This window comes from Anser brachyrhynchus, assembly GCF_964034855.1.
Source record: "Anser brachyrhynchus genome assembly, chromosome: 4".
NCBI lineage: Eukaryota > Metazoa > Chordata > Aves > Anseriformes > Anatidae > Anser > Anser brachyrhynchus.
In genome coordinates, this window is record NC_137698.1 from 29,061,366 (window position 1) to 29,088,608 (window position 27,243).

At 40.2% G+C, this 27,243-nt stretch overlaps 2 protein-coding genes across 19 annotated transcripts in view; both read left to right on the forward strand.

The window, feature by feature from the left end:
• The window catches only part of LOC308195033 (uncharacterized protein), a 95,219-nt gene extending 82,906 nt beyond the window's left edge, over window positions 1–12,313 (forward strand). For 6 of the 12 annotated variants that reach the window (XR_013951150.1, XR_013951154.1, XR_013951155.1 and 3 more), the window contains one exon: window positions 7,356–7,505. Coding sequence is in view for 1 of the 12 variants with exons in the window: in XM_080591808.1 (XP_080447934.1) it covers window positions 1,989–2,060; window positions 2,678–2,826 (221 nt within the window). In the remaining 11 variants the exon portion in view is untranslated. Of the gene's footprint in view, window positions 1–1,988; window positions 3,257–7,355; window positions 7,506–8,857 lie in introns of those variants that run through there. The other 6 variants (XR_013951151.1, XR_013951152.1, XR_013951153.1 and 3 more) reach the window with 3 other exon arrangements.
• A 4,587-nt stretch (window positions 12,314–16,900) lies between these two features.
• Window positions 16,901–27,243, forward strand: part of MARCHF1 (membrane associated ring-CH-type finger 1) — a 239,569-nt gene continuing 229,226 nt past the window's right edge. For 3 of the 7 annotated variants that reach the window (XM_080591782.1, XM_080591779.1, XM_080591775.1), the window contains exon 1: window positions 16,903–17,057. The gene's annotated coding sequence lies outside the window, so the exon portion shown is untranslated. Of the gene's footprint in view, window positions 17,058–27,243 lie in introns of all 7 variants that reach the window. The other 4 variants (XM_080591783.1, XM_080591776.1, XM_080591784.1 and 1 more) reach the window with 3 other exon arrangements.

Consider the following 27,243-nt stretch of genomic DNA (forward strand, 5'->3'; position numbering starts at 1 on the left):
TTTGTTGAATTTAGAAATATCCAAGGAAACTGGAGTATATTGATCTCATAAGGATGCTGTTTTCCAGTTTCCAGCTACTGTTCTCCATGATTGTTATCAGCTCTTATAGTATTCCAGAGTCCAGAAGCCAGGCTAAGTAGACTGGATTTCTCTTCTATTTTTTGGTTCATTAGATTTTTGTATTTTGTAGTAGCCAATTGGGAAGCACGGGGAACTCTTCCAGTAATCATACCTGTGCTTCATTAGTTTTAAGGCCATTTTTCAGCCTCCTGTTTTATTTGTGTAAAAAAAAAAAAAAAAAAAAATCCAAGTCTGTGGAGTAATGAAAGAAAACTCTTATCGTCTTTACATGTTTGTCTTTCCTTCTAATAGCATGTTCTTTTCTTGTCTGGAAGGCACAGAAAACAGTAGCTGCCTGGAATCCCACAGGTCTAGGTTGTGGCCTTAAATATAAGGGGCATTTTTATCTGATTGGGAAGTTATTATGAAACTGCCCAAGACAGAAACACTGGTGGCTCTAGAGGAAACATAAAATGTACTATACTTGAAATGCAAATAATAATGTTGCAACTTATTGAGGAAAACATTCTAATTTGAGAAATGAATGGCTCTTCCTCGGTAAGCCAGCACCTTCAATGTCATGTCCTGTAGCTGTCTGTTGATAGCTAAAAATAGTGTGCAGTCAGGTGTACATCACAAAATGAAATAGCTATATGCAGTGGCTGATTATATTTTTCATACATCTCATAGGGTTTACAGTCAGGATACAATACAGTTCATTTTGTCTGTTCATGTGTTGGCTTTTCTTGTGAACTAGTTTGCATGGTCACCACACCCCTTTTTTTTCAGTGGCTTTGTTCAATGGCATTTTATATACAGTGGCAGAGTAAGTTCTTGATGAATGAGAAGTGCTGGAATGAAATATATAAAACGTAACTTCATTACAGCAATGACTTTTAGAAACTGGTAAAGTAGCTTTTCGCGGAGTGAAAGAGCCAGTTCATTTTCTGTAGATAGATGAGAAATCAAATTTGGGTTGTGTTGACTAACAGCCTACTTTTTGAGACTATCCTGGACATTCTTGATTACATTCTCATTCTGTGAGCAGTTTCTTCCAGATGTAGGTAGATACTCATTTTTTTCTGTAAATACACAGTCCTTTTTGGTGAATGACATATAAAATATTGTACAGATTGTTATATAAACAAGAATTACCAATTTTGTAACAAGCATTCAAAATTCTTGAAGGTTAAGGTTCCTCCCAAGATACTTTTGCTCACATACTTGTTCACTTATATAGTCAACATCTATGTTGAATAAATCATGCAGGTTTTCCCCAGCTTGTTTCTTCAGAAAATGATTTAATGTAACATATAGTTCAAAGTGAATACAAGGTGTCTGTTTTTCTCTTTCTTCCTTTCAAATAGCATGAGAAACCTCAGTATAAAAAGCTAAAAAATCAGGAATGTAAATTTGACTCTGTGCTGCATATAGAACAGCAAAGTAACACTTGCTAATTTCTCACATGTTGGGAGGTTTTGTAGTTTCCCTCTACTCTTAAGCTGCAAGTCATTTGCATTACGAATAATGGATTGAAAGAGTAACTAAGCAAGAGTTACTTAGAATAGAGGACCTGCGAAAGCTTACAGTGCAAGTGAAATGATTTCTTGTCCCTCTTATGTTCCATACTATATCAAGATACAGTAGAAGATTGGACTGTAACGTGAAAGGGAAGTTTCCTTCATAGGAAAAGCATTGTGATCCTTTGACTGGCAACAACGTATTTCTGTATTGATAAGATTTAATTCAGATGTTTAAGCAGTGGGAGTTTTTCTTTAATGTAACATGAGATATTGTAAGTCATTTCCCAGAAAACAATCATAGTATGGTAATTGCACAGATGAGTGAAAAGGCAGTAGCTTTCTCTGTAATTGAGTTAATATAATCTTTATCTATTTCCATGCTTCTTATATGTCTTGTTTTTAAAGGTCCAAGAGAGGATCACCTTTTTCAAGATGTGGCCATAAGTTACGTATATTTTAATTTACAGATCCAGTATCGTAAGTTCTTCACTTTGCTCTCGTCTATTTGTGCAAATACATTCAAAGCAACAAGGAGTTGGCTCCCGTAGGTTTTATGTTTCATACTTACAACAAAGGATGTGACAAAAAAGCTTCAAACAAACAAAAGAGCAAATATTTTTTGGCAGAATATTGTTCAGAAGCAATTACATCGTACTCCATTTTGAAAAGCTGGCTTTAATGTGATGGTAATTTTAATTGTTGATTATTTTTGAGCCCATTTAATGGATGGTATATGCTCCACTTGAAAAATATAGAAAAATGCCTAGTTAAAGTAGATTAGTAGATTTTTTCTTGTTTTTCTTCAATAGAAGAAAAACAGTATAATATCCATGGTTAATGAATGATTGACCTACTTATTTTCAAAATACAAAATTCATGTGGAGTATTTAAAATGCTGGTCCTTTTACTCAGTGCATGGCATGACCTTTTGGCATCCAGGTTGACTGCTTGTTTTAGACTTGCTGCCTAGCTTTTTGTTACCATGGTGTGTAATAGCTCTGGTTTATTCAGGCCCAGCTACTTGATATTTAGAAAAGTGAATGGTGCGTGTAGCACATAAGGTGTGTCCCAGTGAGTGGGGCTTTGTTTTCTAGAGCTTCTCCGGCTGAACTTTAGCAGCTCTGTGACTAAGGCTGTGCTGGGCTATTTGAGCTGCTGTGCTCCACCTTTCGCAATGGGACTGCTGCATGTCCTGTCACCCAAACCTCATTTCTTCAAGGTGAATGGCTTAAATGTTAAATAATAATAAAAATCTGGATAACTTCAAAAAGGATCTTCAAAATGAAGAAATCTGGTTGAAAAACAATGGGTAGTGCAACCAGAAATTAAATGAGTTTAATGTTCAGGAAACAGATTCACCAGCTCAGACACTCCAGAGCCTGAAAATACCCTTGATAATTTTTAATGAAGTATTTAATGAATGTCTGCTGTTTCTTTTTAATATTACTGCTTATTACTGTATCACAGTTCTGGTTTTGACAAAATGTAGGCACAGCAAATTTGTAATATTGTAAGTTATTAACAATTTAGTTGGAAAGTAGAGAAAGAAATTAGCAACAATAAGATAGTTAACATTAGCAGTTCAAAATTAAAAAACAAAACAAGAAACAACAAACAGTTCAGTTTGGGGTTGGAATCTGTTTTTGACCAATTTTTAATATTTTTAAAAACTGTTTTCCATTCACTGGTTTTGTACAAAACAAAAAAGATACTCTGTGATGAAACAGAAAATCTCCCATACTATTAACAGAATTTATAGTATGTTAAAGGGAAGACATTCTAATGAAAATCATCCATTTGCTTTGAAGCCAGTGTTCAAACTGATGCTAGAAATGGATGGTAATAAACAGTGAAAACTTATCACTTTATCACTTCACTCATGAAAGAATTAATTTATCTTAGCAATTAGTCATCTCAGGGGGCTGCTGTAGCTCATATTTCTTAAGGTAGTTTTATTTAAATATAAATTGGTTGGAAGAAGATAAGTTTCCCCCCGCTCTTATGTCCCTGATCCATAGGCAAATATACATAACAAACATAGGAATTTGTCTTTTTCTTTGTTTCTGAGTTTTCTTTTTTTTCTGAGCAGATTTGTGAATTGGCCATGGTTTTTGACATTAAAATTCCTAATCCCTGGTAAAAATGCATTTAAAACTGTTGCGGGTTGACCCTGGCCAGCAGTTAACCCACCCACACAGCTGCTCGCTCAATCCCCCCACCCCAGCAGAATGGGAGGAGAGAATAGGAAGAGCACAACCAAGAAATCCTGTGGGTTGGAATAAAGACAGTTTAATAAGTGAAGGAAGGAAAGAGGGCAAAAACAACACAAGTGATGCAAAGGCAATTACTCACTGCCTCCCACAAGCACGCTGCTTCCCAGACAGGCTCTGAGCAACAGCCCCATTGGAAGACCAACCCCTGTGCCACCTTCTTCCTCCACCCCAGTTTTTATTGCAGAGCACAATGTTGGCAGTTCAAGTCAGCCATCCAAGCCTTGTCCTCTTCCAACCTCAGCCTACTCACTTGCTGGGGAGCAGGGTGGGAAAGTCTTCTTGCTGTGCACTGCTCTGGTTAGCAGTAGCCAAGAGTAAGGTGTGTTACCAGCACTGTTTTAGCCATCAATCACTGCACCACATGGGCTGCGATGAGGGAAGTTAGCTCCATCCCAGTCTGATCCAGTGTACAACCAAACACTGATTTTTAGAACATGAAGGTATGTGAAATGTGTCACTAGCCTCCAAAATAGTTGCAGACTATTAGCTTTAGTTGATTTAAATAGTGTAGGATCCGGTCCTGGGTATGTTATGTGTTAGCTGAAGATCAGAAGTCAACCCTTGGTCAGATATAAATAGCAACAGCATATGATTGTGTAGCAGAAGTAGGTTTTACATATGTAGTAAGAATGGTCTTGTTACAGACTACCAAAGTACACAATTACTAATTCATGATAATTAGGGGAAAAAATATTTAAAAAAAAAAAAAGATTCTTAAGGACAGATTATTCTGTAGTCATTTAGAGAAGTTTCTTACAACTTCCTAACAAGAATTTAGAGGTCACTAGCTGAGCTTGAGAGGACCATGCTCCAAAGCTTTATTGTAGCTGCTGTACTTCAGTATGTCATGAACTTTTTAAAACTAAAAAAAAATGTTAAGTGAATGAATGTCTCTTAAATTTAGATGTAAATTAGTGATAAATCATTTATTTTGATACCGTATTCCATAACAGGGCAAGGCACGGTTTCTGCCATGCCCGCAAAGCATATACTAATTGAGGGCTGGATATAGACTGCTGTATAATGCTTGTATGCTAAGAAATCAGCCACATATTTTTCAAATGAAACATGAAATTAACTGCCACTGCTGACATTAATCTTTTTTCTTTATTGTGCAACTTGAAGCATAGAGGAACGTAAATGCATTAATAGCAAAGTTAGGTAAAAAGGACACAGTAAAATATAGGTTGAACTGGAACTACAAGTCAAAACTCTTCCCTTGTTCTCATGCCACTTAAACTGTGTCCAACTCCATAAATGCTTGCCTTTTCAACTTCTAAGGTCTTAAGGTATCAAGAAATCACCCCACTCAAAATATTTTGCCCTGCCCCTACCATCTAGACAGCAAGTGACCCTCATGCCCGAGTGCTGATAGTGGTCACCTCTTTAAACAAACAGTATGAGTGGGGAAATCACCTAAATGCAAGAGTGCCTGGGGTTCATGCCTTGCCCCTGATTACGGCAATTCCATATTGTGTGTGTGTATATGTATATATATAAAATAATATACATAATAACATATAACATATATTGTATATGTTATGCTGTAGTAAATTTTAAAATGGATAAAATCATTTGTTGCATGAAAAGTAAATGAATGCTGTACTAATTTAGAAATAGGTAAATACTGTTTCACTTCAGTTCTGATTGCTGCTGACACAGGGAAAAATTAGCTGAATCTTTAACAGTTTATCTTCAGGCTTCCAGTCAGAAAAGGAAAAAGTAGGACCTACATTTTCTTTTGCCATGGACGTTTTCACTGAGACTTTTCCACTGAGACATCTATTAAGATTTTGTACAATTTCAAAGTTTTACTTTTATAAGTTCTAAGTTATGATGGCAACTTTTCAAATGGAAGTCTTGGCTTTGACACCTGAGCTTTACATACTCTGAAAGAATGGAATGCCTATAATTTTGGCTTGATTTAGGCAATCTCAAAATGGAATGAGTTTGAATTAGGAGTATGAGTCACTTGACTCTCCTGTATTCCAAATAAACAGTAACCTTTTCTACTGAAGGACTTATGTACTAGTTTCAAAGACAGAGCATCTGAGGACCAGAAGGGCTCGATGCTGCAGAACAGAAGTGTAAGACCTTGAACAAATGGTAAAGCCTGATTGCTTTGTTGGTTCCGGATCAAGTGCTAAAACTGTGTTCCATTTTTGATAGGCCTGTGAAATCAGGAAGCATTTCATCATTGGCAGTCTGTTTTTTCTTCCTTTTTTTAACCATGTTTTTTGTTTTTTTTCTGATGTGGAATGGTTTTTCCACAGTGTAATGGTAAGGAAAAATTAGTTTTAAGCTTTTGCTTTCTATTACATCCATACAGGAAGGAGGAATAACACAAGAATGCTACTTGCAAATGTTTACAAATTTCTATCATTATGAAAATACATGGCAGCCATTGCTGGGTTCTCTACTCTTACCCTACAGCGGTATAAATAATGAGCAGTGTTTGCCCAACGAAGACAGGAGGAGTCCTGTTTATGTTCTTTGCCAGACCAGGAGTCCACCAGAGCTTTCTCTTATTCTGGCCTTGATTGCTGTCATCTACTTGTCATATCCCTGTAAAAGGAAGCCAAAATGAATCACCAAGTGAGGTTAAGAGCCACTTTAAAAGCTGGGCAAGCTGAGGGGTTATCCCACAAGAGAGAACCTTGCATGGTGCAAAAGGGCTCCATCTACTTTCTTTTCTTCACATCCATTTCCTGGATAAAGTATTCCCAGAAGGCTCGTCCTTTCAAAGTGTAGTCTGCTGATACAGAACTGAAAATTTCAAGACTTCGTGTACTTATTTAGACTGTACCTATCAGGTACTTATTTTTGTCTACATTTGCATTTAGTAAATGGAGAGGAAAAAAAGAAAAAACATTCAGGCTTGATTTTTGCAACTGAAGTTCTTTGTCTGCATAGTATCTCAACAAGAAGCTGTCATTTTCTAGAGCTGTTCTGTGCTGTGTTGTTGTGCTTGGAAATGTATTCTTATCAGCCTTTACTGGACACATGTAGCACAGTGTTATGTTTGTCTTTAGTTGTAATGAAATCTGAGACAAGGCAAATGGGGTGATTAAAAATAATGTGTACATAATTCTTGGTGTTTTTTTCTTAATGCCTGTGTGCATTGTTTTGGATATTTGTTGAGAGTTTTCTACAAAAGGACTACTGTGGTATAAGATGCAACACAAGGTAAATATATACGAGAAAATGCTTTAATATAGGAATTTCATTCAACTGAAAAGTTCCTGCACAGTTTACCACAGTTCTTAATTAATGTAGAAGCCTCCCACTCTTATAAAGTGTAACGTTAATAAGGGGTCTGTTAGAAAACTAATTACCTCCATAAAAGCTGGTAGGAGGTGATGGGTTCAGTGAGCATGGGAGTGATATGATGTGAAAAGCACACTAATCTCCAGCTGGAAACAGGGGCTGTTAGTTATTTACAATAAAAGTGAGCTTTGTTGCTTTGTAGATTTAAATCTGTTGTCTTCCCACCTTTCAGGTACTTCCATTGTCGGAAAAGAAATATGAGACTTCCACAAGATGAGAACTGTATGGTATGTCTGTTACCACGTCAAGTGCCTGTTTCAAGTGCTAACCATATTGTCAAACATGCTGGCAATCAACAAAATAAATGCATCTGGGAACATGAGATGGTTTTTCAAAATCTGTATCTGTGCATATCAGTTGCCACACAAACTAATACAATTGTACTTTGACAAAATCAGCAAGCATTTAAGTAATTGATGTTTGTTTCTCAAGATGCATTAAGCACGTGGATAGGCAGAAAAGTGGCTGCAAATACTTAAAGCAGCATGTGCTACGACATACAAAACAAACTTTGAAAGATCTGCTAGCCCAGAGGAAGAATAATGCTTTAATTTATGACATTACTATAACACTTTCAGGGTTGGATCTACGTGGCCTTTTCCTACAGAAAAATTTACTTTAACCATTAGCCCTCTATGCATTTTGCCATAATGCTATTGGTGATGTTATTTTCTCCATATAATTTCAGTAGCTCCTTTTTTGATATTCCAAGATGGAGCTTTGCTTTGTGTAGGAAGCTATCAAACAGAAAGTGCAGCATTGTCAAGAAGTCTCTCCTTCAAAGAAAACTTAAACTATTGCCTCTCAGGCAGTGGGGTAGTGGATCTGAAACCTTACTGCTTAGCTCTGAGGAAAAGAAAAGGGTTCTGCTTAATGAAATTCAATTTATGAAGCAACTTCTGAAGATCTTACATTAACTTGTATTGTGCAGCTAGGCCCCTGTATGCTGTTAAATGCCATTAACATACTTGGAAAAAGATTTTCTAATTGGATCAGGTTGAGTCATGTAATGTTTCCAGTAAATATTAAAGTTCCTGAGAACAAAAATATTAGCCTTTCTTTCGAGAGAAAGTGAAAGCACTACAGACTTGCACAGTGGACAAAGCTGGGAGCTGTGTCTCTTCTCTAAAACTGAGGCGGTGAACACTGTTGTTACTTCTTTGTGAGGCAAATGTATCTTGAGAAGTGAGAGAAATGAGAAAAGCTCAGTAATGCTTGTACATGATACTGGATGGGAGGTGTGTGTATGTATATTTTACAGGTAACACTAATATGGCACATTAGTAGTCCTTATGGGAAGTAGATGGAGTAATGGGCACAAGCAATTTCTACTGTATTTTGAATCAAAAGAAATCATTGGGGTATATGCTTCAGCAACTATAATTAAATTTGATTTACCATTAAGATAATTACATCTGCTTGATAAGGCTGGTCTGCATTACCTACATGGAAGTAACTCGGTGGCAGAGAGCAACCAAATTTCTGTTCACCTGTACATTTGCATGAAGCAAGATTGGAAAATCTCTCTACACACATGGGTGGTGGCTTGGCAGCTCTGAAGTTTAATGTTATGTTAAGCACAGGTTTAGTTTAGCATGTTCAAGAGTAAATTATATGTAAACAATCCCTACTGAAATTACAAATGCATAATTGTACTCACTGTAAACTCTCTAGGAAGAAGTTTTTTTGTCAAGTTTTCACTTCATACTGGGCAGCCTCAGACAATGTCATCTGAACTGGATCTCTAGATACTGCCACGTTAAGAAAAATACAAACAATGTGTGCTAGTTGCTAGTTCCTTTGAATCAACTTGAAAAACAAGAATTTCTATTTCCAAGAAGCTAGCATAAATTATGTATGTGTCTTTTGAGTTCTGACTTTGATTGCTGTTACTTCCTAAAATGTGTCTTTTAATGACTTTCTGAAGTATCATTAGTGCATTAAGAAAAACTGTAAAACTTAAAATTGAGTACAACTTTGGATCCCATTAAAAACCACGTCTTTCTGTCTGGGCCCTAATTCCTAGAAAATGTAAAAGTTAGGGCTCTTTCCTGCAAGCTTGCAAAATAGGAAATAGCTTTGCTGTTACATCACCCTTTCTGCCACCTGCTGTGCATGATACTTGCCATGTCATTTATCTCAACAGCTCTTTGGGATGTGGATTCCATAGGAAGTCATCTGTCAAATAATTTTCCCATGGCAAATAAGTTAAAAGATCTCAGTGTATTCCAACAATTTGCTTACTTGGAGAAGGAAGGGAAAGGTAGAAGAGAATGTTTAACCAAAACCAATAAAACACATCCTTTAGTTACTTCTAGATATTGGAATAAATTTTATTCAGTGAGTAATTTTTGTTCTTTGCACAAATTACTAAACTGAAATGGTATTCCCAAGAATACCAGTAATGTTGCAACAATCACAGCAAACATGTCTTAGTGAAGAAGCTACAGAATCAGATGCTGAAACATCTGGTCGAGGATAGTTGCTTTAGCTTTCAGAAACCTGAATGTAACCTGATTCGAGTACCTGACAAACTCAACATCCTCTCAGTGGTCCTCAGTAAAATTCAGATATTGTAGACCTAGGAAGTGAAGAATGGGAGACCGTGCCCACATAATCTTAATTTCATTGAACACTGCCTGCTGTTGTCCTTAACCATGACAGTCTCCCAGTCTTTGATCTATAAATACTAGAAACACCTTGGAAAGAGTAAAACACAGTACCCATCCTAGAAAATGGCTCTGTTCGTTCTTTCCAACTACAAACTTTGGCCTACCTGTCAAATATGTTCACCCTAAATATATTCACCACTGCCAGAATACCACATGCCATGGGATAACCTCTGTCTGCTAATGAGGCCTTCTGTTTTCCATGGGGACTTGTGAAGAGAAAATGTGAAGACTGGTATGTTCTATTAAAAAAAAAAAAAAAGTGGTTGTTATGAGCTGTAAAAGTTTTCAAAGCTGGATACTACTGAGTACTATTTTTTTCTAAGGGTTTTGACTTCTTTGGTTGGACTGTTACTATGTATTGAAATAACATGAATTAGTAGTGGCCAACTGGGGGTGAGGTAGAACACTCACTGCTTTTTTCTAAAACTTGGAATCTCATTATGTGGTGTTTACATTACCTAGAAGAGGTGTGTGTGTGCATATAATTAAATCTGAAACCAGGAATGGACTTTGTCTGATCACTTAACTAAATCTTAATAATTCACTAAGTATTTTGGGGACATCATGAAGCAAAGGATTCTCCTGGGTACACACATCTTCCAAGGTTTTGCTTTGTTTCTAGGACAATGGGGAGAAGGAAGGCTACAAGGGATCAGGAAAGTGTGTTAACTAATTCAAAGGACACCAATTAGTTACTCAGTCTTGAAAATTTACAATTCAGGACAATAACAAGTACAGAGACAGTAGGATTGATAGAAGTGACCCCTAAACAAGCAATTTTTAATCTGTACTCCAGCAAAATTGATTGTGAAAGCTGCTCTGTATTTAACTAGGTATTGTATTTTAGTAGATACTTATGCCTGTGAGGAAGGTCTGATACCCAAATGTCTGTGGCTATCTGAAGCCACAGATGCCTTCTTTAGGCTTTGTGAAATAACTATTAGTTCATTGTGCGAAAAGGACAAACACATTTCTTCCGTTTTAATAACTAGCTTGACTCACTTAGGGCTTTTGCTTTAAGAGGCAAGATCATTGTGTTTGTTCTTTAGCACGTGCACATGCAGTCTCCTAGATTTACTTGTGAGTGATGCTGCTGCAATCAAGCAATAAATGTGTATCAGCTGACTCTTCAGGTAAATTGTTAGTATAGACTCTGTTTTGTTGTATTTTGAAAATGATTGTCTCCCACTTCCTAAACAGTGGATGAGTTTTGTCGAGTCAGGTGTGGGAGGAAAACTGATCTTTATATGTTAATGGCAACTACAGATTGAGAAAAAGGAAGATATACATCTTAGCATATTTAAATGAGTTATCGACTGACCTTTCCTTTCTTTGTATCCTGCAAACTTCATCAGGGCTTTCCTCTTCATGTAGTCTTGTGTTGTCAGGCTTGACTAAATTTTCATCAGAAGGTAAAGATGGATGCCGTACACTTTTAATTAAGCACTGTACCTCAATTATTTTTAATAATTTTGTTGTGCTTGGAAAAGAGCCGGTGCACTTTGTACACATGTGCACACACATGCACGCTCATGCACATACTCCTGGAATTTTAAGCTACCTCAAACTTGATTTCTGTTAACAGTTGTGTATTCAAAGCCATTGCTGATTAATGCATCGCTGATTATATTTAAATGGCTGCAGTAGTGTGGAACAAGAAGTGAATCCTGTTCTTTCTCCCAGTTTTGGGGATGTTAGCAAGCCAGATATATGAATTCTGGATGATAGTTTTAAGTTTCAATTATTACTTTCTTAAAAAGCGCAAGGCATAAGGGGGCATATTACAGAGGTCATGTCATCAGCAAGAGAGACTGAAGGGGTTTCTGTTGCTAGAAAGACCCCTGTTAGTTAAGGAAACAAATCTAAAGAGAATCCAGCAATTCCGATTTATCTATGATAATGGAAAGCAGGACAAGAGACCAGCCAGTTCACATGGCTCTTCTAGTATGCAAACCAGGAGAGAAAATTCAAGAAGATGCCAGAAACTGGAAATGCTATAGCAGCACTTGACAGTTTAAACAAGAACGGCCCGCTGTCAGTGTAGTTAGAATGTCCACTTTATGGGATATGCGCTTCAACTCAAGTGCAAATGTGAAAACTAGAAACCAACTAAGTGAACTGTACCAGAAATGCTTTGCTGGTCTGTGCACAGGACAGTAATTCCAAATCAAATAAAGTGCAGTGGGCCAGACTTAGATGTTGCAATTGGTCTTCCATGCCTGAATGAATGGGAAGCTGGAGTACCCCAATAGAGAGTTAATCCTGACAATGTGAGCGCTTGAGAGAACAATGTAGCTGTACCAATTGCAGATGTAATTTGGGTATGCAAGCATTCACCATCTCTAGCATAATGCCCGCCTATGAAGAGCTATGAAGGGTCCCATAGAGCCATTAATTTATTGTTTTAAGAGAAAAAGCGCACGCACTCACAAAAACCAACCAACCAAAAACCCCAACTGTTGATGAGATTTTGAATAAGTTGTGGTTGTAAAAATGTACTTTTTTTATAGTGACCAAAAATGCTTGTTCTACTTCAATAATACAAATTGATCTAATACAGCTGCTGTGTTAGGCTACTGTGAAGCAGCTAGAGAATACGTACAACAAACCACACCTTTGACAGTTTGTGGTACTCAGGAGCAGGATATTAATTTTGGATTATCATAACTATTTCTTTTAGTTTTGCAAAATCTGTTAACTTTCCTTCTATGTTTGAATTAGGAATGTCTTTGAGAAGGAAATACAGTGTAGGAGCTGTAGGTAACTTGGAGTAAAAGATCACAAGAGGAAAAATAATGCGGGTACCAAAATGGCCTCTAAATCGAAATATTTTTCTCTCATAGTGCTGTTTTGCCCAATCTCTTATTTTTACTCTGTTGCTTGGTTGTGGTGCTTTTGGTAGGTAGACAGCTTTTTAGTGCTTTTCTGCCTTGATGTTCACTGTTTTTATTCTGTTAAAACACTGTTTTGTTCACGGTTACCTTGAATAGGCACACTGGCTACCAAAACACTATTATATATGCAATCTGGTGGTAAAATTTCAGAGAAGAAAACAGTGAAACATTTGTAATGCTAGTTCTGTTACGAGCAGAGAACAAACTGAGAGCCGGAAAAGCCTGAAGGATGAGGTACCATGCTCTCTTAAATGGGAGTAATAACTATTCAAAATACTTGCTACTGGGAGCCAGTGTAACATTGTCTCATCATCATGTGTAGAGCATGAAGATATGTAGGTCTGAATTAAAATTGTATGAGAGGTAACTTGAAGCACAGCACTTGTAGACATGATATTATAAGGATGAAAGAGGAGGAGGGTTGGCAGCAGAGGCAATATTTCCTGCTTGTGGTTCTAAATTACCAGCACTGAGTTTTGCTGCTACAGATCCTCACGTGTGCAGATTTGTGTGCTGTCTCTTGGTGGTACATTAATTCTCATACTGTACCTGTGTATCTTTTTATTGAAATGCTCTTCCAATTATTAAGGATAATTCAGCAAGCCAAATATGACACAGATTTGGTAGTAGCGTAAAAAAGTGACTCACTTCTCTTTAGAACAGAACTTGCACTGCAGCACATGGCAAGTATTTCCTTAAAGCCAGATATCCCCCTAGTCCTCATTTTGAAGTGCTTTAATTTACAGCAAAACAAAGTTTTTGCATTTTGGCTCTCAGCAGACACTTGCAGAATGAGGAAAACCGAATGTCTGGGTTATACGAAGTTAATAAAACCAGATGCTATTAACAACCCAGTATATCAGTATTGCGTGCATCAACATCACGCTGTTCTAAGATGAAGGAAGGAGTTAGTGTTAGGATGAAATGGCAGAAGGATGTAATTGGATATAAAATACAGAGGGTTAACTTAAGAAAAGGATGATAAATGAATACTTTGCCTTAAAAATACTTTGTGCAGAGTTCTCTCTATTTCAAGGAACATGGTGAAGAGACCCATAAATCATTCAGGTGCATGGTGCTATGGTGGTGGTCATGTACATGAGGTCACTTGCATAATTTGTCAAAGTAAAACCGTCTCATTAATGATGAGTATCAAGGTCAAAGTGAGAAACGAGTTATGACGCTGCTTTTTAGCTCGTTTAGTTCAGGTAATGGGAAGTATGGATTGCTGTTGTTGAATGTACAGCACAAATGTATAGCATGACATGACGTCTCTTAATTTGGTTGATTTTTTTGTACACAGGAGGGAGAAGAACAAGGCAAGCAGTTTCTGTCATTTCCCTGTTGTATCTGGACACTCATTCTTTGTGATCTGAAAAGCTCTACTTTTCTGCCTTCTATTACTTGCATCTTATTCTGAATACGCATGAAATTGTGCTTTAAAGATCTTGCTGCAAGGCAAACAGACTAGGGAAGCACTTCAGTAAAGCAGAAATAAGTGGCTGGCTTCTGTGTTTTATTTATTTATTATTCTAATGAAAACCTTTGATCCAGTCTCGGAGATACCTATTTCTAGCATCGTTGCACCGTGGTTACCTTTTACTCAGATTCTAATGTTGATAGCATGAACAAATGAAACATCTTTTATTTTATCCTGAAAGGAAGAAATCATCAGTGCAAAAGTAATTACAATGGAAATGTAATTATCACATTTTAACAATTGCTATAACACAATTAACACATATCACAGCCAAGCAGTGATCAACTCCAAGGAAGAACTGACTTGCTCCTTCCTGTTTTGAGCTCTTCCACTGCAAAGAACAGGTACAGTACACCAAGACAGCTGGTTTTGACTTAGTGAATGAAGCTCTGTCAGCAGAAGGAAAGGAAAGCACTGCACTCAATATCATCAGTCTTTGGCCATGGCTTAATGGCTTCCACTTGTGTGTTTCACAGCTGGCTTGAGTTAGCGTGACCACATTTCTGCTGGAGACTTTCCTTCTGTTTTCTCTTCTTCTTTTCTTCTGTTTTCTTTTCTTCTGTTTTTCCCAACCCATGTGCTGAGCTACTGCTCGCGGGTGAGCTCCTGCTGCTTTGGTCTGAGTGCCAGGGACTGGTGACAGCTGGAAGGGGAGAGGAGAGGGGTGGGATTTTCTCAGATATGCAGATCTCTGGACAGCCTGGTGGGTAAGCTGGTCTTGCTTACCGCATCGTCTGTCTATTCATTAATGCTGACGCCCGGAGGCTTGAAAGTAGCTGAAGGAAAGGAAGAGTCCCTTCTTTTGGTGGCAGCATCTTATGTAGGCTTGAACTGGCAGTGTAACCACATCCTAAAGCCTTGGCAAAGGCTCAAATCATTAAGTTACTTATAATTGAACAGGAGAGTAGTGCTGTTGCTGTCTTTCATTTCATGGATCAAGCCTGCAGATCCTGACTTAAAATTGGTAATTGCTTTGCAAACTGATGTTGCACTCGTAAGTCAATTTGAATCTCATTACAAACATTAAAACAAAGTACCCGTTGTAACACTTCCTCCCTTAATTCCCTTTGTTGTTCTGCCTTACATATAGCTTGATTCTTTGTTCCCTCACTTTTTCTTGGCCATATTCTCCATGTTAAATGTGTTGTGTTTTTTCTTTAAGCCTAGAATTTGGCATACGTTTTTGCATAGATTTTGAGATATGTAGCTGTACAAATGTCCTATCATGCATGGATTTATAAAAGCTTTGTAAATGCAATATTCATTTTTGATGCTTGGAAGGATCAACTCATGAAATTTTTGTTGTGTGTTTAAATGCTATGTCCCTGAACTTCTGGAGCTACTGTTCAGGACCTTGCTCATCACAAACTCTTTTGTAATTTTCATGTCCCTTTAAAAGCCCAGCTGTACTGGTTTGCAGGAGCATAGAATCTGGATGAAAGAAAAAAGTTCAGGTATGGTAAGTGCCAAACTCAGATACCATTTCTGTCATAGTAAGTTGCTCTGTTGCGTGGTTCTCATGCTTTTTTTGTAAGGAAGCAAAGGTACGACTGCAGCTCACTTAATCTAATTCACAGGAATGTAAAAAAAAGTTTGCAGCTCTCTTTAAACTAGTATTTACCCCGGTGCTAACGGGTGCAGTGGTAGCAATTACAGTGAGCCATTTCTACTAACAGACTGATGCTCTGCTGAGAAATTCACTGTGAGGAAATCATTCCGTGATGTTAAACTGAGCTCGTCTTTTTATATGAACTTATTTCAATGAATTGTCTGGCTTGCATCTTCTGTCGAGTATACATCTTTTCTCAGTTAACCATTACTGTCCAAATGTCACCCGGTCCCTTGTCTTGTGCTGATAGCTGCCTCGTTATTCTCATAAAAGCAGTTGTCTTTGCGGATTCAGGGTATTTTTTCCTTTTAAATTTTTTGTTCCATTTAATGAAATCATTGAAGTGTCTCCCTGAAATGAAATAGCGGTAGATTCATGAAATCGGTCGCCTTTACTAGACCTCAGTGCCAAGTGCACTCACCTCACGCCGCGGGCAGAAGCTTCATGCGGCTGCCCCTGCCTGGAGGGAGAGGATCAGGATCCCAAAGGGTAGGAAGGTTCATTTTATTTTGTTACTGATTCAGTATTTGAAAAAGCATCCTGTGAATAACAGGAAGCTACGCCCCAGTGCTGCCTTTCAGAGAGAGGAGATAATGAATTTTGATGCTGTATGTTACGATAGTTAGGCAGAGCAGTAATAATTAAGGCTGTTTTCAATTTTATTTTTCAGGCTATAAAAATTGCGGTTACAAACCCGATTAGGTGAAATCACAAATGAAGATACAATGATAAATATCATTTAGATGCAAAGATGCAAATTCTGAGTATGACTGAAAGTCTGAGTACAAACTGAGGGCTGCAACTAGTGCCGGGAGGCGGTGAGAGGAGAAATGCGAACGCTTTAACCGCCTTTTCACTATTTAAGATCGTAACAAGCCGCTGTCACTTCACGACCGGCGTGACAGGAGGCAGCGGGGCCACTTGCTGGGCCCGGCCACGCCACGAGACCGCGATGGCTGCGCCTCCCTCCCCTACCCCCCCTTCCCGGCGCGGGGCGGGCACCGCCTCGCCCCCAGCCCCCGGCGGCCGTTTATCGGGGAGGGGGGCGGGCTGGGCGGGGTGACGTCATGTCGGGGGCGTGTCGCGGCAGCGGGCCGGCGGGGCCGTGCGGCGGCATGGGGCGGGATGGGGCGGGCGGCGGTGGCCGGCGGGAGGCAGCGGCCGGGAGGCAGCGGCCGCCCCGCCGCCGGGCTCCTTGAGGCTCCTCGGGCCGCCGCTGGTGAGTGGGCGGGCGGCGCAGGAGCCGGCGGAGCGCTAATTATTGTTAATTTTTTAATTGCTATTTTTTTCGGGGGGGGGGGGGGGGGGGAGAGGCTGCAAGCCGGTGTCTGGTGGTCTGGGGGCGTCGGCTGCCCGGTGGAGGGGCGGTGAATCGCCCCGCGACCCCCCGCCGTCTTTTGAGGCGCTATGGGGTTGGGTTTGGGGCTGGCTTTGGGTTGTGCCGGCTTGGGGATGGGAGACCCGCGGCCCCAAGGGGTTGCCTGAAGGCCCGGGACAGTTTTGGGGGAAATTCGGGGGGGATTGGGGCAGGCAGCTGCTGCGCTGCCCGGGAGAGCTCGTCCGTCTCCCCTTTAATCCCCAGCAGCCGGAGGGGATGCTGCCGCGGCGCCTCATTAAAAAGTTGGGAGCTAATTAGCCGTTTCTTACAGCTGGAGGTCCAGGTTTTAATTAGAGTTCCCGTCTTTGGGTTTAAACTGATTAAAGCTAAGCTAGAGCTACTCTGGTTCCTCTGGCTGTTTGTTCAAAAAGGGACGAAGAATCAAGAAGCCGCGGTGAGCTCCTTGCTGCTCCTGCTGCAAAGCAAGCCCCCGGCTGGGGCAGGGAAGGAAACCTCTGAACGCAGCCCAGGTGTATAGGTGTGCGGCTCCCAGGGCTTGGGTTCAGCTGGAAAACCCTCATTTGGGAAGGAAAACGGGGATGGATTAATTAACAAAGGTAGCTCGGGATGCTCTGGGATCGTTCAGGTGTGTTTCCCAGGGTCCAAGCCTTGTACAGAGTGTTTTCGGAGGTACGGTGATGATGCTTCTGGTAATACTAAAATCTGTGTGAGCATCTAATTCCTGACCAAAAGGCTCACCCAAATGTCAAGCTGCTTAGAGTTGTCCTCCATTACCTCCCCTGTTCATCTCATTTGCATGCTTCTGCCTTTGTTCAGCTGACAAACTGTTCCTTGCTCTAGACTTTAAAAAGAAAATTCAGTGTATGGCTCGTTCACGAGTACCCTCCTGTATTTTTAACAACTTTCTTAGCCTTTTTAGGTGTTTGAGAGACTTGCAAATTGGTAATTCTTTAGGGAGTTAGCACGCTGATTAGACTTGCATAGTTGGTTTATTCTGAATATTTCACAGCACTCCTGATACTCTTTATGGGAAGAGTTTAATGTGTTGTGTTTTTTTTTTTCTTGTTGTTATCTGTTGTGGCAGCACTTTGCAATGGATGCTTTAAAACATGGGGAAAAAAGGGGTGGGTGGGGAGTTCCGGAAAATGACTGTGAAATGAGCGATACCCTTCTAAGGTGCACGGATGGGTCAAGCTGGTGGTGCTCTCCCATGTGGGACTGGGCTGAGTGTAACTCTGTGAGCTGGTTCCCCTTCGCTGTTGTTCCAACACGAATTTCATTTGTTCAAGTATTTAAGTGAATTACTATTAGGACTATTTATTAGTGACTAAATCCCGTGCAAAAAAAAGCTTCTGTGCAAAACCTTGTGTGTTAATTTGGCATAACTAGGTATTTACATTCGAGGCACTTGAATGCTCTGGTGTCAGGTATGCTGCCTATGAAACCTGTGCAATTAAATTTCAAAGTAAACGTGACTAATTTTTTACTGCTATGATTATTCCTTATGTTAACTACAATACACATCACCTAGTATTATGTCACTGTGCATAATGAGACAAACTGTCATCTTGGTTTCTGTATTTAATGTGGGATTTGTGTACATGACTGCTGCAATTACCTGCTTCTAATATCCTCAGAATAACTGTCTTGCTTTAGACAATTGTCCTTCCTCATGTGGAAGGAGCAAGTTCATGCACAAGGAACACCTGTACTTGAAAATTAAAGTGCTTATTAGATTTTAGAAGACTTTTTAAGCTGGTCAGTCCTGAGAAACCTTACGTACATTCCCCAAAAGTGCTGTACTGCACTTACGGTGTGAAGAGCAAGGGAGCTGGAAGTTTGCCTACAGCATGCAAAGTCTTACTGGGTTGGTCAAACTTGAAGTTGGTGCACAGGTTTTTCTTTTCCCAAGCTGTGCGTATCCCCTTCTGATCTTGGTCTTTTTCTCCTTTGACAGTTGTTGCTGGCTTGTGCTGCCACAGCCATGTTGCCATCAGATGCCTGTTTTCCATTTGTGCTGCCTTTGGAATTACTGCCTTATACCTTCTAGATTTTTGAATTGAATTTTGTTTGGTTTCTATATGTATGTTATCCTTTCCTTATCCAGTAGATTCACTGTCATGTAACATATATGTCAATGAGAATTACGTGCCTTAATAAAAAAAAAAAAAGAAGAATCTTTAAAGAGAAACATTATGTGAAATTAAATCCAGAATAACCTCATCATCTAATAGCAGTGCAAATTCAAATAATGACTTAATAGAGAAACTTAAGCCTTTTATGTGATGAGAATAACCTTGTTAATTATCAGGGTTAATGAGGTGTGTTGCTTTGAAGTGAGCAGAGTGATCACAGGCCAAAAAAAAAAAAAAAAAAAAAAACTCTCGAACTGAATATTATTTTTCCAAATCGTTGGTAATTGAAATGTGGATTTTCTTCCAGGCTGCTGGGTGTTATTATAGTAGCTTATAGGAGACTCTTCGGGAAGGAGGCATAAGCACCTGTTAAAAAGTAGGCTGTGTGATGCAAACAGTCAAACTTATTTTACCATTTCATGCGGTAAGCTGTATTGGTTGGACTTGTTTGGTGTGGCCATTTTGATGGTTCAGTGCCTTTTCTTCCAAATCCATTGGCAAGCAGGCATGCACCGAAAGGTGAATCTCATTAATTTGAGTGCTGTTGTTTGAAGTAGGAGGGAGTTGGTTAGGAGTGCGTGTTCAGTGTAGTTTTGTACCTCCCTAGAGTACTTCCCTCTACTCATAACCTCATATAGGTTGTTCTACCTGACGGTTCTTAGGGTTCAGGGGAATTAAAGGTGCTTTAGCAGTCGTACTGCACCGGTGATACCACACTGGTCCTCAGAGAGGTGTACGGGTTAGATCCCGGGCTGTCAGCATGAGGCTGATGGTTTTGGCAGTGTTGGAAGGCTTATAAAGTTAACTTCAGACAAGGTGACTATGGAAAAACAAGGCTTCTGTTTTCACAGTGAAGGTGATACTATATTTATAGCTCTTTTATGATCTTACGAGATGAATGTTTTTTTGCACAAGGATGTTCAAGGTGTTGAAATTGTCTCTGGTATCTTGTGTGTAGGGAGAGTTGTGCTGTTCCTGCCTGAACATTGTCCCATGAGCTTTGCTTATCTGCTGGGGGGTCCTTCGCAGCAATGTGCCCCAGAGCAGACACACAGATGTCTGCTTGTCCCAGGGACCTGTGAGCAGGCCAGCTCTGGCGTGGTCACGGAGCACAGTGTGCAGCCTCGCCTCACCGCGTGCAGCATGTGGAAGGAGGCAGCTCTTTCTGAACGTGCAAATGGGGAAAAGCATTCTATCAATGAGCATCTGTCTGCAACAAAAGAAAACAAGGAGCAAAGCAACTGGACCTGAGGTGTCCCCTTGCAGTTGCAGCTGTTACTGGAAATTAAGACAAAGCAGAAAGGATGTTCTCGTAATATGTAAACTTCTCTTGATAATACAGTGCATGGAGTGGGAGGAAGAGTGGCATGTTATTGCTGGCTAGCTGCATGCAATCAATTGCAACTTGAAAATTCTCTAACTTACGCAGTTTTTGGTTTATAAGACTTAAATCCGTTCTGTATATTCCTTTAAAAAAGCAAATAATAGTTTAGTATTTTGTAAAATCAAAGAATTATTAAACTTAATTTTAAGTAGAAGTGCATGCATTTTTGCAGAGCCAAGCTTTACGATATTAAGCTGACTATGTAGCAATGTTAGTGTTCTTCATACAGAAAAAGAATTGTAGTTTGATCACTCAGACCTTGGTAGAATAAAATAATACAAAACTTAAGTCTGGCAGATTGAGGAGGCTTGGATATACTGGGAATGTTTCATTGATTGCCTCCCAGCAACTGGAATCCAAGTAGAGACATTGCGTACCTGCAAACGGACTTTTAGGTAGGCAGCCAGATGTCTAACATGATTTCTGTAAAAGGGGTATGTAATATCTGATTGTATTAACGTGCTGGACAATGTGGGACGTAGTGGGAAATACAAGGTATGAATTACTTCAGATTATTAAACAGCGTAAGGACTTTGTTCAGCAGCTCACTTTGAGAGTCTGAGAACCAGAAGCTTGTTTCATTTCTGGCTTGGGATAACACCACTCTTCGTCTACTTATCTGTGCTCCAAAGTTAAGCTCTTCAAATAAGAGAGGGGTCACTGATAGCTCTCCCTTTTCCTCAGAGGAACATTTTCTCTTTTTGATGTCTGTAAAAGCATTACAAACTGCTTGCTTGTGTTGTTTCTATCTGTATTTTTATTTCTGGTCACTTTACGCAGATACGGAGTGGAGAAGCTGAGGCAGGGAAGCGGCTCAGGAACTTGCGGAAACATCATCATCATGTCACCACGTGGCTAGGGCTCCCAGTAGGGATGTGTAGGGGACAGCTTTTGTGCCCGCCAGGGTTCTTCTGGTCACATTGAGTCATTGAGTGGAAATAGGCTTGTGGCTTGATGGCTGTGTGTTTCATGGGGGATGAGGAGGTGCTGGCGAGGAGCGAGTGCCCGAGGCAGGAGGGTTGTTCTGGTGTCTGTCCGTGTGGCAGGGGAGGTGCGGGTGCAAGCTGGTGAAGCTACGCAGGGTGTCGTGGCCACTGTGGTGTGGCCGGCTGGTTTGTGTGACATCTCCTACGTGGCATTGGTATGGCCTGAGTGCAGCCAAAAAATTAGTTGAATATAGGGGGTTTCTTCATACGTGATGTACTAATAGCTTGGCTTTCCACAGAAGTCGGTCATATGAGATGATGTTACGGAAGTGAGGGACTTCTTGAGCATGAAAGGAAAGGTTCAAAGAGGAAATAATGATTAATACATAGAATCAACTATAAAATTGATGTAGCAAGAGCTGAGCTAGATAGATGCCTAACCTAAGGGAGAAAATACTGGCATGAGATCAAGTAGCAATAAAGTAAGGGCTGGGACAAGATTTCTAGCCAACAGAGAAGTGTGCACTTGGGGCTGTCTTCTGACAAGATAAGGGTGCACGGATGTTGCACGGTCAGAGTTTTAGGGCAGCGTGCAAGCCCAGGGTAAGGCACTGTAGGATTCGATAACTACGATAAAAGGAGGCTTGGAAAACAGTCTTGGTCATGGAGGGCAGCATTAATCCTGGTGCATTGCTGGAAATGATTAGCTACAACCCTTTGCATAGCAGATGAATGTGAGGTGAACTCCAGCTCTCTGGTTATCGGGGTCAGCTGAGTGCAGAGGCACTTGTAGTGAGCTCTCTGCTGTTTAAGGACCTTGATGCTATCAACCAGAGTAAGAAAAAATCGTGCTCACAGGTAGGCTGTGGAGTGAGAGCCCCACGTGCTAGCAGAAAGTGGTGTGTAGCAGAACAGGCTCTAATCACGTTTTCCTGATTTTGGGCCCTCTTGGGAAAGGGATGATTGTGGTTGCCAAAGGAAGACGTGTCATGCTTCTGCAATTTCAGTATGTGGAACTCACGTCGGTCTGCATGGCCAGATGTCTGTCCTTGCCACGTAATCTATGAACACAGGCAGAGTCCTTTCCTGGCAGGGTCAGAGGGTCTTGCTGTTCATTTATTTTGGAGAGAAACCCCAAGCATTGCTCTTGGGTGCCAAACCCTCTGAAAGATGTATACTGTCTCCCCTGCGGTGTTGTGGTCTCTTTTTCTTTAAAGTCCTTCTGCCAGATACAGCCAAACACTGGTCAGGTAACATGGCTAAGTTGTTTCTCTGAGGAGTGGTAATAATTTCAAAGTACAGAAAATTCCTCTGCGTAATCATTGTATCAAATTGTCCTTCTCTGTGCTAGCTCTACGTGTGGCTAAACAGTCGTTAAAGAGTCAGGGGTATGGGCTTTCGTGAAAACAGGTGCTTTATTATAAGGCTGATAAATATTTTCAGTCCTGTAGAGTTATTTTTAATAACCTTGTTTGTGTAATATCATTTTAAAATCTACCAGTAAAATTGGTATCTTAGGCTAGAGGAGGAAGTCCTAACAGAAGATGTGTTATTGGATGGAAGATGGCATATCTGCAAACAAAACAAAACCCCAACTAATTTCATCTGCAAATACCCCTCAAATGCTGGTCTTCCCACCCAGTCGGGTGCTGTACTCTGTGGAGCTGAAAGAAAGGGGCTCACTGTCCAATTGAGGCAAAATGCTTCAAGAAGATGAAGGCTCTTTGATAAGCTCTTGCTAGAGTAAAGAACTTAATTGATCTTTGCAATGAGATGTAGATTTGCTAGAGTTGGTAAGGTGTAACAAGGTAGGAAGAAACGTGTGAGACCGTGGTCTCCTTTCTGCAGCCACGCACAGGGAAGGAGGGGAAAAGAAATAGTTAAACCTCAAGTATTGCCTTGGTGGGTTTGTTACGTGACGAGTCTCTAGCACTTTGTGAGGAACTCGGTTTCTGAATTTTTTGATTCTTTTGAACTACGTTTGTAGTAATAGTCTGTGGATTTTATTCTGTTCTCCTATGGAAAAAAAAAGAATACAAACCCTGTTCACTCAGTAAGTGTTTGAAAATAGCCATGTTTTATTTAAGTAGGAAGAAGAGTGCCTCAATTGCATGTGTTTCTCTTTGAAGAAGAGCGAAAGGCGATGTTACAAAGAATGAGTTTTGGCAAGCAGGAGGAAAGCTGAAGAGAAATGACAGACTGTATAAGGGGCAGTTTTTATCCTTACTGAAAGGGTGGTTGAAGAATTTAGGGGAAATGATATAAAAAGAATTTCATGAAGGGGAAGACGAATGTAAGGTGTTAGAAAATGGAGAAAGGCCTAAGCAAACTAAAGGAAAACAATCCGGTAAAAACTGAGTTGGGGTAGGGTGGAAGTGAAAAGGAGGGGAGGAAATATCTATGATAGGGGAAGATTGATATGAAGTGGGTGAAATGATCTGAGTGGAAAATAGTGGAAAAAGAACCAAATCGAGATACAGAATGAAAGATGATGATCACCGTATGTGGATGGGAGAAGAAAATCTCATTTGAACTATACACTATGTTTAACTTTTCAAAAGCCTTTTCTTCCCTTGTGCCAGGCAAAAATACCGAGTCTGGTCCAGGATCCTGACGGGATGAGGCTGCCACAGCTCTGTGCTCCGGGTCCAACCAGTAGCCAAATGGATTCCCAGCAGGCATATGCACGCACAGTGCACCCACGTCACACACGTGTGTACATGCATGGTAGGCCCCAGGGATAACACGGGCAGACACGCAGGGTGCCCGCATGGTCACAGACTGCACTGGGGCCTCCTCCTGCTCCTCTCCCTGGCCGAGCAGCGTGGAGGCCTGTTAGTGGGGAAATGTAGAGAGAATACAGCCCTCTTGGCCAGCTTGCCTTCCTTGGTCTTGCACACCTATACCCACTCCGGGTGCTGTGATGCGGACACATGGTGGGGCTGTCCTGGGAGGGACCAGGCAGGACGTCCCCTCCTCTGAGCCCTTCGTATGGGTTCCTGCCCCTCAGTGTGCCCCCATGCTCCTCCGGCCGTTTGGTAATGGGCCTTTTGTGGGCCAAAGGTTCCTGGGAGGAGCTGAGCATGGTTGTATTTGGGTTCTCCAGCCTGCTAGCATCTCTCTCTGCTCCTTTGTCAGGCCTCAGATAGGCTTTTATGAGCATCACGTAACAGTATACATCCATTTTCATCTTCATTTTCTATGGGTGTTTTAAGCAACAAGCTTGTGATGAGAGTATTTTGTTAAATATTAAGGAGTGAAATTTTCAAGTGTTGTAGAGCAGGTGTCTGCTGCCTGTTTTGCCTTTGTGCTGTGGCATACGATATATATTGTGTTACATGCTGAGTCTAATCAAATTACATTTATATTTTAATACTTGAAAAGGGGTCATTGTTCAGCTAAAAGCCTAGTCAGTAGCGATAGTCTACAATGCATGTTATGATGCTGCTTAAACATATGTGAGGAGTCCAGGTAATGATAATAGATAGTAAGCAAAAAGTGAGGGGGTGCTTGTGATTGCCTGAGGCGTAGTTGGAGCTAATGGAATGACATTATTCCCGCCCCCCCCGAATTGTTATCAAAATTTCTTTATGGATCTTTAAGAAGTCAGACTACTTTTAAGGGCTGTAACCATTATAATTACTTCTTTCTAAACAGTGTTTAAACATATACATGCTCTGCAAAGCTGTCATTAAGATACTCTTGAACTCATGAAATAATGAACATGTTCTTCATCACAACTGGATTTTTCAGTGTCTTAGGACTGAAGATAGCCAGAACAGGTAAACTGTCAAGCTGAGTTAGACCCTTCAAAGGGTACTGGAGTAAATAGCACAAAGTTCATCTGATGTGTTTCCAAGAAAGGAACAGAGTATTAAAGTCATACAACTATACACTGGGGATGAGGAAGCAGTGGAAGTCTAGGTTTGTCTTAAAACTTGTGTGCCATATTTTTCACCAGGAGATTATAGGTCCACCAGGAAAAGGCCCAAAGGTATGGAAATGGAGTCAAGGTGGAATCTGAGTGCAGATCTGCTGGAAAGTAGAGGGGATAGTTAATTAGAAATTAACAGAGCAGTGTACGTTTTTAAGAAAGGGGGAAAATGAATCTAGGCAACTGCAGGATTGTGTTTGACCTCAATGTTATTCAAATTCTTAAACTGCTTTCAGGGGGAAAGGGTAGTTCTGTACATAATGGTAAAAGGAAATTATAAAAAGGTACTATGAATTTACCAAAGAGAAGCTGTGCACTACTAAGGTGTGACAGATCAAAGTCTCTTTTGCTTCAGCTGTGATTATATAGCTGTATAGCTCAACTGTAAATAAGATCAATGGTGATTTAAAAAACCATCAAAATATGTGTCAAAAAGGTTGAAAGTACATCGTGTCATTAGCTTGGCTTCTTTGGATTGAAGGGAAATTTGGGAGGGAGTACAAGCACTCTATAAATGTGTGGAGATAAACACAAGGAAAGAATTACTTAGAATAGGACAACACTGCTGTGAGAACAAATGAGCGTACTGGCTGTAAATAAATTTACTCTAGAAATCAGAATAGGGTTTTTAACCAACAGAACAGTCTCCTAGTTGAAGGTACTGGATATCAAACCGTATCTTACTGCATTTAAGTAACTTACTGCATCCAAGAAATCTGTGAATAATCCTTCATAAAGATGATGAAATGCCTGCCAGAGCAAGGAACTAAATTCATGGGACAAGGGAATGCTTTTGTGTTATTTTTCTAAAATAAAATTCACATGAGATGAATATATCAATATAAAGAAATCAAAATAGAAGTATGTGACCCAAAGTTAAGTATATTTGGCATCACGTGTGACCCTTTTTTGCTGAAATGGTACAGAGAGGGGTTTTGTAAACAGAAGTTACCAGTTTAAACAAACACCACCGAGTGAAAACAATTTGGAGATAACAGAATTTTCCACAGAAAGTCAATGGAGATTAAACATGGGGAAATACAAAATTTATATATATCTATATATATAAAAGAATGAGCTAGAAAGGAGTTGTATTGGTAAAACTTCTGAAATAAATTGGGTAAAAATTCTGAAGTAGTTGTAATGCCTTGGAGAATCTGGTCAATGGTGAATACTCTTCTTTTACCCTAATAATCTATTTACAGTTAGGTTTCCTTGACATAGGACACTGGTCATTGTTAGCTATGCCTTTTGCTAGGCTTGAAACTTCTGCTGTGATGTGTCTTTTGAGAAGAAACTTTCAACAGTTTCAGCAAGTTTAGAGACCTGAACTGAGGGAAAAAGATAAACGTCAAATGTTGCTGAAAAGTTACACATGCTGATGCTGTAAGAACGGGGCCTTGAAACAAAATGAATTGGTTCTTGTGCAAGGAATGTGCTTCTCCCCTTCTATTTAGAAGATTTATCCATTTGTGGGAAATAGCAGACCTTGAAAACACCTGGTCTTGTGCTGTGAAGTCTTAGACTCTAATAGCTAACACCTCCCTAAAATTTAATGGCTGAGACAAAGCGGGACTCCTCTGAAATCACGAACGCGAGTCGTTTGGGCTGTAGGAGATCAGGGTGCACGTAGCCCTGCTGACACATGCAGTCTTGTGCCCAGGAGCTCTGAAAAGGGAGGCTGCTT